This window comes from Manacus candei, unplaced genomic scaffold (assembly GCF_025592945.1).
Source record: "Manacus candei isolate 608988 ecotype Guabito, Panama unplaced genomic scaffold, ASM2559294v1 h1tg000033l, whole genome shotgun sequence".
NCBI classification, from domain to species: Eukaryota; Metazoa; Chordata; class Aves; order Passeriformes; family Pipridae; genus Manacus; species Manacus candei.
Window position 1 is genome coordinate 8,047,829 of NW_026138081.1, and position 14,842 is coordinate 8,062,670.

The 14,842-nt window shown below is 40.6% G+C and overlaps 2 protein-coding genes across 2 annotated transcripts in view; both read left to right on the plus strand.

Annotated features, from left to right (window-relative positions):
* LOC127472921 (cytosolic phospholipase A2 epsilon-like) overlaps nt 1-8,148 on the plus strand; it is a 33,961-nt gene extending 25,813 nt beyond the window's left edge. The window contains exons 16-22 of the mRNA XM_051791855.1: nt 523-637; nt 1,067-1,204; nt 2,889-2,996; nt 4,099-4,287; nt 5,206-5,372; nt 6,075-6,261; nt 7,937-8,148. Of these exons, the coding sequence (XP_051647815.1) occupies nt 523-637; nt 1,067-1,204; nt 2,889-2,996; nt 4,099-4,287; nt 5,206-5,372; nt 6,075-6,261; nt 7,937-8,148 (1,116 nt within the window). The remainder of the gene's footprint in view (nt 1-522; nt 638-1,066; nt 1,205-2,888; nt 2,997-4,098; nt 4,288-5,205; nt 5,373-6,074; nt 6,262-7,936) is intronic.
* A 3,679-nt stretch (nt 8,149-11,827) lies between these two features.
* Nucleotides 11,828-14,842, plus strand: part of EHD4 (EH domain containing 4) — a 30,958-nt gene continuing 27,943 nt past the window's right edge. The window contains exon 1 of the mRNA XM_051791856.1: nt 11,828-12,202. Coding sequence (XP_051647816.1) covers nt 11,967-12,202 — 236 coding nt within the window. The 5' untranslated portion in view covers nt 11,828-11,966. The remainder of the gene's footprint in view (nt 12,203-14,842) is intronic.

A 14,842-nucleotide genomic window follows, 5' to 3' on the forward strand; every position in this document is an offset into this window, starting at 1 on the left:
TGCTTTGAGAAGGATCTGAACAGAGCATCCTTTCAAACTTTGATTCTACTCCCAAACCATCCTGCCCTTTCTACCCTGCCTGAGTATGCTCTGCAGCAGAAACACTAAGGGCCAAGGCTCATTGAAGACTAACTCTGTTTGAGCCTTGCCTCTGTCAGAGGTCTGAGGAAAAAAATGTTTCTCTGGGCAGTCAGGGAAAGTTTTACTCTTTTGAAATTAAATATTTCTGTTCGAAAGAGCTTTTCAAATGTTTCCAGACATTTTTTCTGAAACAAAAATGTGAATAACAACATTTTCTCCCTACCATTGAAATCTCATATTTTTTTCAACATATGAACTTAGGACTATTTGTGTGCTCAAGTGCTGGGGCAGGGGAGGGTCATGACACTTTGAACTGAACAGGTGGGGAGCATCCCAGCTGGAGTCTTGTATGCACTGTGTTGTCACCACTCAGGTATAGATGAAGTGAGAAGATCTTTGTGCCATCTAACTGTCCTCAGCTACTGTCCTTATTCAAAACAGGAGGACACCCATAAGCTCACAGATCAGCAGCAGGCACTAAATCAGGGCCAAAATCCCCTGCCCATCTACCTCTCTCTCAATGTGAAGGATAAAATCAGCGACAAGGATTTTAGAGGTAATAATACTCTAGAATTGCATTTAATATTTGTTCCTAATTGGGGTCAATTTAGGATTAGGTGAGGAAATCAATTCAGTGCACAAATACACTAAAAGGCCAATCTATTTCAGAGCAGAAATTTAATAGTTAATTTTTTGAAGGCATTAGTATGTTTATCTTGTATTCAGGATCAAAAGTTGGATGATGGAGGACATTATCTGTATGCATTTCTGTAGAAAGCTTCAGAAAGTTTGTAGAGACATTTAGATGTAAGAGGACAATTGGCTCTTAATGTTTACCACTGTGAAATGTACAGTGAATAAATGTCTTCTTGCAAAGTGTTATTTAGAAAGCAGTCTGTCTTAACCTGGCCAATATCATATGCTTTATTCAAATAATTATACCTCTGATGCTGTAATCAGACTGCCTTGTTCTTTTTTCTTTTAGAATGGGTGGAATTCACCCCTTATGAGGTAGGATTCCCAAAATATGGAGCATTCATTCGTGCAGAAGATTTTGGCAGTGAGTTCTTCATGGGTCGTCTCATGAAGAAAATCCCAGAATCCAGAATCTGCTTTTTGGAAGGTGATTTTTTTGTTCTGGGAAAATGTAAAATAATATAATCTGCTCCTGCACAAACCCTTCTTCTGAAATGAAGCAGTTAGTATTTTTTTCATCTGCCAGGACTAGTATATGGTAAAATATTAGAACTGATAACAGGTTACCATATGAAGGATTTTTTGTTTTCTCTCTGATTTTATTCAGCTGAACAGATTTACTTGATATTGTATGTGATTATGCTTACTGACATGAGGCCTTCGCAATACTTGTATGTCTTTGTCAGCAACAAAACTTGTGTATCATTGCCACTAAGTTAAATCATCAGTTTATTCTGCAACCTGAGTCTCTAAAATACCCACTTTTATCTACAAAGTTCCTGTCACACCTAACCCTGATTAATTCTTAGGATAACACTTCCATTTCAGAGTGCAGATAGATCATAATATTTTTCTTTTTTCCCTCTTGCACAAGAAAGTGAAAGTAATAAGGAAATCTTTCTTCCCTTTGCGAAAGCAATCTCTTGCCTCATTGTTCTTCCTACTTCCACCAACTGCATGAAGGAAAAAGGAAGTTTCAGGGGGTTTTTTTGAGAAGTTGAGACTTTCTGCTTCTGTGGAGATTTCACTACAGCTAGTGGTGAGGTGTAAGGAAGAACTCAGTATCTTTCTCTCCCTGGCTGCAATTTCAGATAAGGTACTCAGCTCTCCTCTTCTGTGGCCAGAAATGCTGGCAGGTCACCAGCCCCTTCCTACACCTCCCACCTTGGTGCTTTCTTCCTCCCTTCTCTAGAGCAATGCTGGGACATTTCTGCCCCTGTTCCCTGACAGTGAGCTAGAGTTCCTCCCCTCATACAGGCAGCGTCCAGCAACACAATTATTCAAAAGGTTTTCAGCAAATTCCTTTGCACTCCAGCTCCTGAACAAGACAAGGACTGATCATGTAGGTCCTGCAGTCCTTTCCTGCTCAGGTGTGGCCTCTTCCTCCCAAGAGCACCAGGTATAGTTCTGCAGTTTGAAAGGTTCAGGAAGACACTGTGGGACACCTGGCATATCCAAGCATATCACATAATGATGTTTTATCAGGCTGATAGACTGCAAATAGGTGTCAGCCTGGACCGGTTAGTAGATGAACTTGAAAATGGAATGCAGATATGCTCCAAATCCTAAAAAATTAGAAGAAAAATCAAAAGACTCATACATTTGCACTTCCTATTGTCAAAACTTTTAAGTTGGTTTCCTCATTCTAAGGGATATTAGCATACGACTCTTGAATGTTTTGTGTTTGATAGTCCTGCATGATAACTGCGTACCTGTAACAGGATTATGCTAGAAACAAATGAAACCTTTAGAATCACAAATGCTGGGAACTTGGGGAGTAACAAATGATAAGGACAGATGGAAAATACTGAGATGAACTTGGCAAAAAGTTACTTTGCCATGTAACAAAAATGAATGTGTTAGCAGATATACTAAAAAAACTACCAGCCCTCTTAATATATGCCAATAAATTAGATTCTTCAAATACATTTTGTATTCCTATACCAATTTAGAAAGACAGTCCCTTCTATTTGTGCATTAATATAGTATAATGAATTAGTATAGTATAATGAATTACATTTGCTAGAGAATGCAGAAGATACCGAAGGTGAATGAAAATGCTCTCAGGTCTTTATCAGTTCATTTTCTGTCAAATATATCCTATGCCACAGGGATCTGGAGCAGTGTATTTTCCTTGAACCTTATGGATGCTTGGTATATATCTGTTGATTCAGAAGACTTCTGGCACAAATGGACCCAAGACAAAATTACTGACGTAGGTGGGTTATTCTTACATGATTATGTTATTTTATTTTCCCTCTCTTCTTTTTATCTCTTTTTATATGTTTTTTCTTATTGTCTGTGCTTCTATTCTCTCACTGAATTTTTCAAGGCCGTTTTAGAACATCCTTTTCAGGGATTTCAATTATCCACATGGAAACCAGGAGGAAATTAATGCCATGTATTATAGTATGTCAACCATTTCAGTTGTGTAGAAAAGAACCCATGGAATATGTCACAAAAAAAAAATAAAAAAAAATAAGAGAGAATGGTCCTCTTATGAGATGTTTTCTGAGCACAGGTGCAAAACTAGAGAAAAATATCTCTGTAGAGTAGAAGAGAACAAAAGCCTCCCGTAGCATTCCACAATCTCCCAGTTATTTTCTCAGAAGTTGAAGTGTGGCATGAAGAATCACAGAAGCAAGAGCAAACATCATCTTTGCATCTCCGAAGTCTACAAAGCATTGATAGAAACTTCAGTACTACTGGAAGTCACTCCAAACTAGTTACAAGGATGAGACTTGCAAAACATGCTAAAAAGTTAAGAAAGATCTGCAGAGTGGGATTTCAAAGAGAAATACACAAGACAGACATGTTACAGAGAAAAAAGATGAGAAGGAAGAGAAGTGTAGCAAAAAAGATTATTTGTTTTATCTTCTTGCACTTGTGGGGTGTAGTTTCTTGTTCTTAAAACAAGGAGCTTACATTTGCTTGTGAGAAATATTAATTATGTTTATGTGGCTGAGAGATTGTGTTTATGTGCCTTTTTATGTGTGTGTCTGAGAAAGAAACTGTAAGATAGAGTAGCAAAGGAAGACAAAGTAAGCACAAGATATTTAGTACATAAAAGAGAAAAGCTATGAAATTTGTAGTAGGCGAGGTGGATTCTTTTGCAGTACAAATAATGTCTTTATCACTGTTAAGTGAGAAGAAGAAAGAGATTTTTCAAAGCTTACTGAAAAACTGATATTTCTGGAAGTCCTGGAAATAAAAAGAGAAAGAAGTTACAGTTTTGCCAAACATATTAAACCAAATCATGACTGCATAGATTGACATCAACAATGAAATGGCATAAAAGAACTGTTGTTCTTTCTTCTGCAGATGATGAAACCCTATTCCCTACAAGACCAAATGAGCTGGATACTCGAGTGGTTTGTCCCACTGACAGCTTTTCAGACATTTTCCGAGATGTTGCAATGTTACGTCCAGCAGCATCAGAAATCCATAACTTCCTGAAGGGCCTCCAGATGAACAACAACTACCTAGAGAGCGAGTTTTCCAAGTGGAAAGGTATGGTAATAGCACCCTTCTTTGAGTTGTTGTTTAAACAATCCTTATGAAAAAGAAACCATGCTTAAAAGATTATCTGTCTGACTGCTTTTTTGGTTTGTGCCCATGTTCTGATAATATTTGAAACTGTTTGCACTGAAAGCTGAAATTAGTAGCAGGAGAGGCTTCAAAAATAAGTTCTTAAAAAATTTCATGAAGTTTCATGACCAATAGATGAGAAACATCTCTACCAGTCACTCAGCATATGTCTGCTGATGTGCCAGCCATCCAGCCTGCATGCTTGTGACATGGCACTGGTGCCATCAAACGCTGTCTCTTGCCTGGCCAATACTCATGGGATGTGGATGGAGCCTTATTTCCTGTTACATTTTTAATTGTAAGTAAGATACAACATTTGTAACAGTATTCCCTCTTATCCAGGTTGGGAAATTTCATAATCAAGATCTTCCAGATCTTCCATGTACCATTGTAGCTCTGTGCCTGTTCTCATAGCAAGCAAGGCACCAAATGTCTTTAGTCTTTAGTGTGTTGAGACAGTGAGATGCCATTTTAATTTGTTCTGCATTAAAAAAAAGAAACAAAACAAAACAAAACAAACCACCAAACCCAAAACACAACCCACCTCCCCTCCAACCTGATTAAAGTCACACCTAAAAGCAGGGGATGGAATTAATGCTGTTTCCCAGAGCCCCAAATCAACCCCTTTTAATCAGAGGAAAGCCAAAGAAATTGCAGAGTAAATAGTGAAAAGAGGAAGCCAGATGAGGAACTGAGAAATGACTGAACTGCACCCATCAGCTGTATAGGTAGATCTAAGACCCAAGAAAAGTTAAATTTTCTTTTTGTTAACAATAAACTTTCTTCAGCACCTCCTTTACATTGAGGTACCTCCTTTGAAAAAATATGCTTCTTTTCTAGACTGTGAGCTTGACTCTCAGCCAAACCACCTGACAACAGCAACAGATTACCTCATCCTGATTGATACTGCATTTGCCTTTGCTACCAGTTACCCACCCCTTATGAGACCAGAAAGGAAAGTGGATGTCATTTTGCATTTCAACTACAGTTCAGGCTCTCAGACAGGGGTGAGCCTTGTACATTCTTCTTTATTATTTTTCTGTTTCATCACTGAATTCCCAGAATAGCTGATCCTCTACTCATAGAGTATCTGGGAAGTGTAAATAAGTTAACAACTTACCAAGATTACATATGTTTATTGAACAGTACAAGTGTTATCAGGAAGTAATAATTTAGTAAACTGAATCTTCCCATTTTTACGTGTAAATGGTTTCAGCTGATTTGAAGGCAGTCAGATGTAGAATGAATGAAGCTAAATGCCTTTAAACATTGCCAGGATTTCTCGATGCAATCATACATATTCTTATGCATAAGAAAATATACTCTCAGGACAATACAACTGTAACAATAGAAGGATTTGATGCAGAAGGCCAGATATGCAAAAAAATGCAAGAACGGTTTGTATTTAGGAATGTTAAATTCCTTAGGAATAAAACATCATCTAAAGACAGCTTTTTTCATATCCAAATGTGGCATGTAGATTTTCAAAGACAGGCATTTGGATCCAGATCCATCTCACTTGACTCTGGCCTTCCAGGTCTTGGCTCCATAAACAATCTACATCTAAAGTGGGTATGTGCCATAATATGTCAGTACCTGTCCCTTACCTCACAAATATTCCTAGTGAAATCAGGTTTTGGTCAAATTCAAAGTCCTTCCTGTATATTCTGATGTTTTCTTTTGTTTTGTTTTCCTATTGTGGCAACTAGCCCCTGAAAGAAGCCTCTAAATACTTTGCAAAGCAGGGAATTCCATTTCCTAGAAAGGTGCCAGATGATCAGGAAACCCCACATCTGAAGGAATGCTACATTGTTGGTGATCAAGAAAGCCCAGAAACACCAATTGTGGTATTTTTCCCTCTAGTAAATGACACCTTCAGGGAATACAAAGCACCAGGTAAGTTTATTGTTACCCATCACATTAACAGAGGCAGCAGATACCCTCTTTTTCTTTTTCACTGGCCAATATCTGTTCTTCAGATCATGCTGTAAAAACAGACTTGGACTCTCTTTGCTTAGATCTGAACCATATTATGAAACTTAAAATATGTGATTTGTCCTGGACAGTAGAGAAGAAGCTGTGATCAGCCTTTGGCCCATATGCCCCTCTTCAGCTTTTTTTTTTGCTTTTCATAGGTAGGTTTAGAGTTTACTGAGCAAAAGTATATTCTGTTTATCTGCAGTGGCAGAAATAAGCAGGGTTATTTCCTCTCATACTTGTCATCCTTTCCCGTTAAAGAATACTCTGGGGAATCTAAGGATTTCATTGTTTAAAATAATTTCCAGGCTCACAGTCAGGCAGATAACCTTGAAAACAAAAGTGCGAACTAGCAAAGTGATGAAAATGTAGCTGTGAGGCATAGTGAAGTGATGAAAGTACAACACAGCCATGCTGACAGTTTCTGTTCATTTCAGTGAGTTTTACTTTGAAATTTAAAGAGTTTCAATAGCAACATTGCCAGTCACTTCAAAACAGATGAATTCTAAGTCCTGGTACCATACCTCACATGCCATACTACTCTCTTGGTACCAAAAGTCTCAGATACTCCTCCAGATGCTACAATCCCTAACTCCAGTTGTGAGTTCACTTCAAAGCCCCACAGTATCCTGAAAGCCTAAAGTTCTAGGTTGGTATATGGTATAATAAATTTAAAATCAAAACAAATGCAGAAAATATTGTCCCAGTTGTATCCATCCTTATCCTTTTATTTTAAATAAGTTTTAAAAAATCATATTGTCAATATTCTGGATTGAGTTCATTGCATATTCAATGTATACAACTGGGGTTGTGAACAGGATTCAAATAGACTAAGGATATTTATGCAGGTACGCACACCATTCTACTCCAGCTTTTTCCACAGATCAGATAACTGAAAGGTTAGTTTCTGCAGCTGCCCTTTGTAAAGGGAATTAGTGAAAAGAGAAAAGGAGAAAGAACTAGAAGAGTAACTGAGAATTAACTTCTGAGCTGCTCTTCTATAATGCACTCTGTAGAGCTCTTCTAGCTCTGTAGAGCTGCTATGTGAGGGAGTTTGTCTCCCCTCTCCCCGGCAATAATTTCCAGAACTCATAATTTCAGGCTCATCATCTGGGAAAAAAAACATGCTGTCATGAGGCTCTTGCTGCTGCTGTCTGCTTTGGGAGAAGGGGAGGAAAGAGAGAAAGAGTAATTGCCATTCACTTACACCTTGGCTAAAAGTGTAGGGTGCTGTGGTGGCTGGGAGGCTGCAGCAAGGCAGAGGCTGGCCTGGGAAAGTGTCAGCAAGGAGGGGAACGTGAGGACTATGCTGACAGCTTACTCCAGAGCTAGAGGAGGAGGCAGGGAATCTCACCCTCCTGTGCTCAAAAGAACTATTCTACCTGTTTTGGCATTTCCAAGAGTACCCAGGACAACTCCTACTTGACTCACCACTACGAGCTTCTCCACTCCCTGCTGCCAACCAAATATCCCAGCAATAAAACATCTACGAAGGGAAAATTTTGGGTTGTGATCTGCTATTTTTGCATGCCTGAGAAACACTCAGACACTAACTGTTTTTTGTAAATTAACCAAGTCATTGTTTGTCCGTTAGGTGTGAAACGGAGTCCCTCAGAGATGGCAGATGGTGATGTTGATGTTGCAAATGCCTGTGGTCCATACTACATAAACAATCTGAGCTATTCAGAGGAAGATTTTGACAAACTTGTTAATCTAAGTTACTACAATGTCCAGAACAACAAAGATTTGATTCTTCAGGCCTTGCATACTGCTGTGGAACGGAAAAAGCAGCATAAGAAAGAGTAACCTCTGCAAAAAGCACCTGATGAGTATGGTACGTGTGTGCCTGACAGAGGGTAACCCAGCATTTGGCTGACTGCCCAGCACTAGGGAATATGAAATAAAATATCTATGAGTCCTGTTAATGAAGAAGAAAATTAATTTTATTAGGAAGTGAAGAAAAGCCAAAGAATGCTAAGAATAGCACTTCATTTGTCATCAAAACTGCTAAAGCTTGCCTGTCAGTAGAGGGAATAAACAGAAAAAACCAGAGCTCTTCCTTAATAAACTGATGCGCTTCCCTTGTTGAAAATCTCAGGATTGTGGCTGGATGAGGCTGTGCTCCATTTGTACTTGCAGAATTGACCTTCTAGACCAGGGCCGAAATGCGTGGACAAAGAAGCATGAGGAAGTTCACACTGACTGTGTTCTCTACCTGTGCTATAAAAACAGAGGATTGTCAGTTCAGAAATGCAGCAAAGAACAAAATCCATTGTCTCTAAAATAAAATCAAGAAAGCCATTTGTGAACTAAGGAAACTTTATGTGGCTGTAAATAAATCTTAAATTTATATAATAAACCACATTTTTTGAGTAAGAGTTACAGCAAATAAACATTTTTCATAGCAAATACATGTAAAAGCCATTTCTTTTAGGTGCTTCTTCCTCTTGTAGCAAGACAATTAAATCCAACATGCAGACATTTCATAGCTATTGAAAAATTATTGAACAAGAAACTGTACCTGCTCCAGACCTTGATGTAAACTGCCCCAGAATCCTGGAAATCCCTTGAGTTTAGGATTACACTTATTACATTTAAGATCCATCTCCACAAGAACCGACTCATGCTAATTTACTTTTTCCAGCTGGATTTAAATGTTACTGATATATAACAAAGGTTTAAAGCTTTAAATTTTTTTGAGACTACTACATTGAAAAGACACAGGAAACACAGACAAAGCAGAGCTAAAATTGTATACCTAATACCACTCATGCAAATGTGATTTTTTTAACTTGCTGTAGAATATTGCAACTGAAGTTAACTAATCATCAGTTTTCAGCTTTCTGGCACTTTGGTTGTGACATTAACATGGCTACAAGGAAGCAGTCTGGTTTTTTTGACAGATCGAATCCCAACTCTCCATTTATTCTTTTTCTAAGTTTTTTATTCAGTGCTATTGGTTTATTTATTAGACATCTTGTATCTACAAGCCCATGTTTCCAACAGGCTTCCTCACTCCTCAGTTCTGTTGTAGCATTCTTTGTCAAGAAATCCTGTTGTTGCAGGCCAAAAATGGAATTCTCACAAATTTCTTTGCCCTCAAGGTTGAGGGTCTCCTGCGAGGTGGTGCACAGAAATGTAATCCTTCTCTTTACCACTTGAACACAATTTACACACTGTTTATCACTGTGAACGTTTACCTGCACGCTGCCAGATCCCATACAGCTCCTGTATGGACTATACACCCAATATTTATCTCCCATGGAAATAAGAGACAACAGTCAGGCTGATGAATGCTGGATGTCATCATAATATAGGACAGGACATAGCCAGAGGGCACAGCCAGACCTGGGAATTTGGAAGCACTCCCAGGTTCCCATATACAGTTAGAGCTTTATTGTCTGAAGGGCAAAAATTATTTCACTGACAGCAGGAAGCATCTAGACAGGAACTCTGAAGACAAGCAGAATGAGGTGTGTGAGTGCAAACACTTCCCTGCCCTTTCTGCTGCTTTCCAGCAGACACAAAAGGGTCATGGAGAACAATGAACACTTTATCCCATTTCAAAAAGCTTGCATGAAATAATTACTCGGTACCTCCATTTTCTACGAGAATACAGAGGAAAATGACAGGGTTGATCAAGGAGCTGGAACTGCTTACACACAAGGCACGAATAGATAAGGAATCTGCAACCTAGAAAAAGGACAAGAGGCATCAAGAGCAGAGAAGAGAGACACAGAAAATCTGGAGTGCCCTGTGGAAGATGAACAAAGAATGACTGTGCACCTCTCTTCTAAGGCCAGACCTGAAGGTAATCAGACAAAACTATCAAGCAGCAGGTAATAAAGTGAAGTTGTTCTGGACACAACATGAAATTAAGTTACAGACTTCACTAACCCTGGATTTTCTTGTTGATAAAAGTTTATGCATTCAAAAACTGACTGACACATTCACTGGAATAATTTTAGGGACTGAAAAAATACAAAGGTTCTGCATCTGCCTCAGTCCTGCACTGAATCATAAATCTCAGAAACTAGGAGGACAGTCTGAGACAATGCCTGCCCTGTGGGGTATGTGAGGTATGTGACGTTCTCCAGTCACTAAATACTGGATGCAGCAAAGACAAATGGGAAAGCAGTCTCGCTGCACACTGCTGTACTTAAGTTTTCCATAGCTCAATCAGGAGCAGTCAGACCTCTTAAAGATGTCGTGATACAAGATTAATTTAAAAGAAATTACTGAAGTAACATGGAGAAGATGTAAGTAACGAGAAGGATAACTTAATTACCTATGAATTAACCCATAGAGAAATACAATGAAAATGAAAGGAATACAAAACCTAACTATAAAAAGGGGATTTCAAAAAATGAGGAAGCCAGTCAGCACGACCCTACGTGAAATGGTATAAAATCTTTAGACTCAGCATGGAAATTGCAAGAAAAGAGTTGCAAAACATATGCACAGCCCTAAATAAAATGCCAAGCAAGGAACCAAGAAAAGGCAAAGTGGTTAAATGCCCAGGACTGAGAATTGCTAAAGCCTAACATCTGTTCTTTGAGCAACAGCATGGAGAGGAAGGAGGTGGAAAGGGCACATCTAAACCTGCTGATGTATTTAGAAAAGAGTTGGAGCATGTTGAAAAAATGGGAATGAGAAGGAAGAGAAATACCTAGCTAAAAATGTGAATCAGTAGATGTGCTGGACCAGCAAAAGGGGAGTTAAATAAGGATGCTGCAAGGGAGCCAAGGCACAAAAGATAACACTTGTGACATAGTGTTTGCACGCAGATTCAGCAAAAAAATGCCCCTCCATTGTTTTTTTTTTTTACAGGTACCCCAAGTTTTTTTTCTTTACATAGTGAGCACAGACAAACTTTCATGTCAGAGAAAAACATATTTGTTTTATTTACTTCTTCAAAGTTTTAGTGAATGTGGTGTTATATTCCACTACAATCTCTTGTAAAATCAGTGGAAAAGGTGATCCTTCCATGTGGCTTAACATGACACTGGACCTAAGATTAAAACTAAAGGTCGTATCGTTACACACGTCCCACAGAAATATTTCAATGTTATACTAAGATTTTTCACTCTGTTTAAACCAGTTGCCTGATGTCGTAGCTAAACACCACCGCGCTTAGTCACAGACTTCTTTGGCATCCAGAGACAGCAACCATTATCAGAAAAACACGAAAAGTATTTGGGCGATTCTACGTTCAGATCGGAGCTGTCAAAAGCTCTCCGGATTGCATTGCTGAGATTTTAGCGTAGAGGAGAAGCGCGTACAATTAACCTCCGGAGGCAGATTTGTGGCACAAAAATATAATCCTCTGATTGTGAAAAAAGTAATAACCCTCAGAAAACTCCAAACCGCACCCGGCACCCAGGGTGTGTACTGCAGGGAGAATGGCCCCGCCCGTCCCCGTCGCTGAGCCGAGCGCGGGTAGCGCCGCTGGCACCGCCCCTGCGCCGGGGCCGGCCCGGCCCTGCCCGCCCCGCTGGCGGCTGCGTGCGCGGGAGGCGCGGCGGCAGTGCGGGATCGGCAGTGCGGGATCGGCAGTGCGGGACCGGCAGTGCGGGACCGGCAGTGCGGGACCGGCAGTGCGGGACGGGAGCGGGGGCGGCGGGATGTTCAGCTGGCTGAGCAAGCAGGGCGGCGGGCGGGAGCGCGCCGGCGGCACCGACTTGGTGCAGACGGTGACCGGCGGGCTACGGGACCTCTACCTCCGCAAGCTGCTGCCGCTGGAGGAGCACTACCGCTTCCATGAGTTCCACTCGCCCGCCCTGGAGGACGCCGACTTCGAGAACAAGCCCATGGTGCTTCTGGTGGGGCAGTACAGCACCGGCAAGACCACCTTCATCCGGTAGGCAACCCGCGGCCGGCGCCCTGCGCGCCTCGCCCCCGCCGGGCGCTCGGTCCTCGTCGGTCCCCTCCTGCCCGGGGCGTTGCTGCCCTGCGGTTAATCCCTCCCACGCTCCGGCGGCGCTCCCCGCGGCGAGCCCGCCCGTGCGGGGCAGCGGCCGCACGCCTGGCCGCCCACCCGCCGTGCCGAGCCGTGCCGAGCCGAGCCGAGCTGCGGGGCGGGCGGGCGGCGCCCCTCCCGAGGAGCGGGGCTTAGCCGAGAGCCTCCGTGCTGTGTCGAGGATGACGCCGCTCCCGAGGCTGTTACATGCTGTATAGCTCGCCGCTAGCTTCCTGTTCAAGAATATTAGCTCTGTTTCGTGTTCTGCCGAGAAAGTGTCTACTTCCTCTTTGTTCTTTTAATCTCTAAATTATTTCAAAAGAAAACCAGTCACTTGGTATTAAAGCGGTATGATTGCACTGGCCGTCACGGACCGTTTAACTCTCTCTCCTTCCCCTTCTTTCCCAAAAGTATCACGCACAGATTGCATGTGATGATAAAAGAGTAGCGTGACAAGAGTTTTGGGCAAAAAGCATAGGGTACCTGGAACGACTCACCACCCCCTCCTCCCCGCGCCCGTCTCTTTATTTTGATCAATGACATTGAAAAAGCAGTATCACTACTAAGACAGCTTAACAGTGTTGTTCCTGTTGTAGTATTTTCTGTCTTTCCTGTATTCTTTAAGTTTCTTAGAAGCTCATTTTTATGAAGCCGAAGCGTGTCTTGGGTAAGCACAACCTGTGAATACTTTGCATGTATTTGAGTGTGTTTACCTCTCATGTGCCCCTTACAAATTAATCTAAGGTTATGCCCAGCTCTACAAAAGACACTGACCAGTCAATTGGATCAAATTTTGACTTATGTATATCTGAGGTTCATTATAGTCCTTCTGTAAATTTTACAAATGTTTATCTTTCGGTTCCAAAGATTACAGGCAGCCTTGCCATAACAATGTTTTCTTTCTGCAGTGCAAAAGGCCTACCTCCCCTCTACATTGAAGAGCAATGTTTACCTTTAATCACCTGAGAGCTTTTCAGATGTTTACAGAACTAATCATGTGTCTTTTCTGGTTTTACAACCAGCTAATTGCAGGCTTGAACTTGGTTCTTTACTGATTATATTACTGAATTCCTGCAAACACTTAAAGTGGTGTTGCTCAGAGGAATATTTTTAAAATAGAAATATATCTGTAATTAAAAGAAAAGAAACTTCGTTTCAGGATCCCCCCATATAGTCACAAGAAGGTGTGTGTTTGTGGGAAGGATGATTGGATTTTTCTAACATTTCTGTAGCCATACTGATTCATGTTCTTCATTAAAATTACAATTGCTTTGTAAGTCTATACTTTTCCATATAAGCATTGTTAGCTGGCTTATGGACAGGGAATAGGGAGAGCATGGGGCGGGAGACAGAACAGTCCCAAATATGTACATACCAGAACCTGTCCTGCCTGTCAGCAGAGTTGGTCTGTCATTTGCAATTCATAGGAAAAAAATTTTCCCTTCCTGTAAGTTTGCCTTGGATGAGAACACAGTTTTATGGACATTCTACTTTTCTGTCCTTTATAGTTGTCCATATTTGACTGGAGTGCAAGTCAATATTGTGCTTAGAAACACTGATATTCCTTGCGGTGCCATAGATGTATTTTTGGTACCGTTGCTTTGTGAAGAACTTGTTATCACTGTCATCATAAAATACTGAGCAACAGCATTGACTGATACTAAGGTACAGTCTGAATGAGAAAAGATGTGTAGTTTATTACAACTATTTCCAGCTTTTTTATAGCATTGGTCACTGCTGGGCAAAGATACCCAGAAAAATTTGAGAGATATAAAGTTTTCAAATATGTTTTCTCATGTGTTTTAATAAAATATCTGACGAAGTGGAGGAGGTGACTTCTACTCCCATGTGCCTTTCTCTTCATCCACTCTCTTACCCTTTCTCCTGTCCCTGTTTTTTGTAGGTTGCAGAGTGGTTTAATCCCTTACTGGGTATTGGAGAAGACAGGCATTGACTGTGGAGCCCCTGTCAGTAATAGAACAGCTGTTACTGCTTCTAAAGGACCACAGTCTGACCGCACCATTATCAATATTCATTACCTCAGTGTTATGTATGGAATAGATAATCATTGGCTTAATCAGCATGAGAAAGCTGCTCCATTCAAGATGGGCAGCAACTTGGACAATAGTGTCATAGGGACTGTTACTCAAAATTCAGTTTAGAGAAGAAAAAGAAGGGCAAAAAAGAGAAGTTCTTGTATGTTGAGTGCCAAACTTAGATGAAGACATGGGAAAATATTATAATGTCCAGGTCAGCCTGAAATAAATTTCTCCTCTGGTAGGCTGAATTTCCCATGGAAAAAAGTCATACACTCTCAAGATTGTTATATAATTCTAGGTTTACTATAGATAGTTTTTCTTAGATTGAAGTAGAAGACGGTAGTGGGGTTTTTTTCCTGCAAACCTTTTAATAAACATTATTTTAAATCTTAAGTAAAACTGCTTTTTGTTCTGATTTCTCCATTTCGTAGTCAGGAGGGCATACTACATCTACCTAAGTGTTTACTGTTTGATTTACTTGTGAATGTAACAATTCACTTCA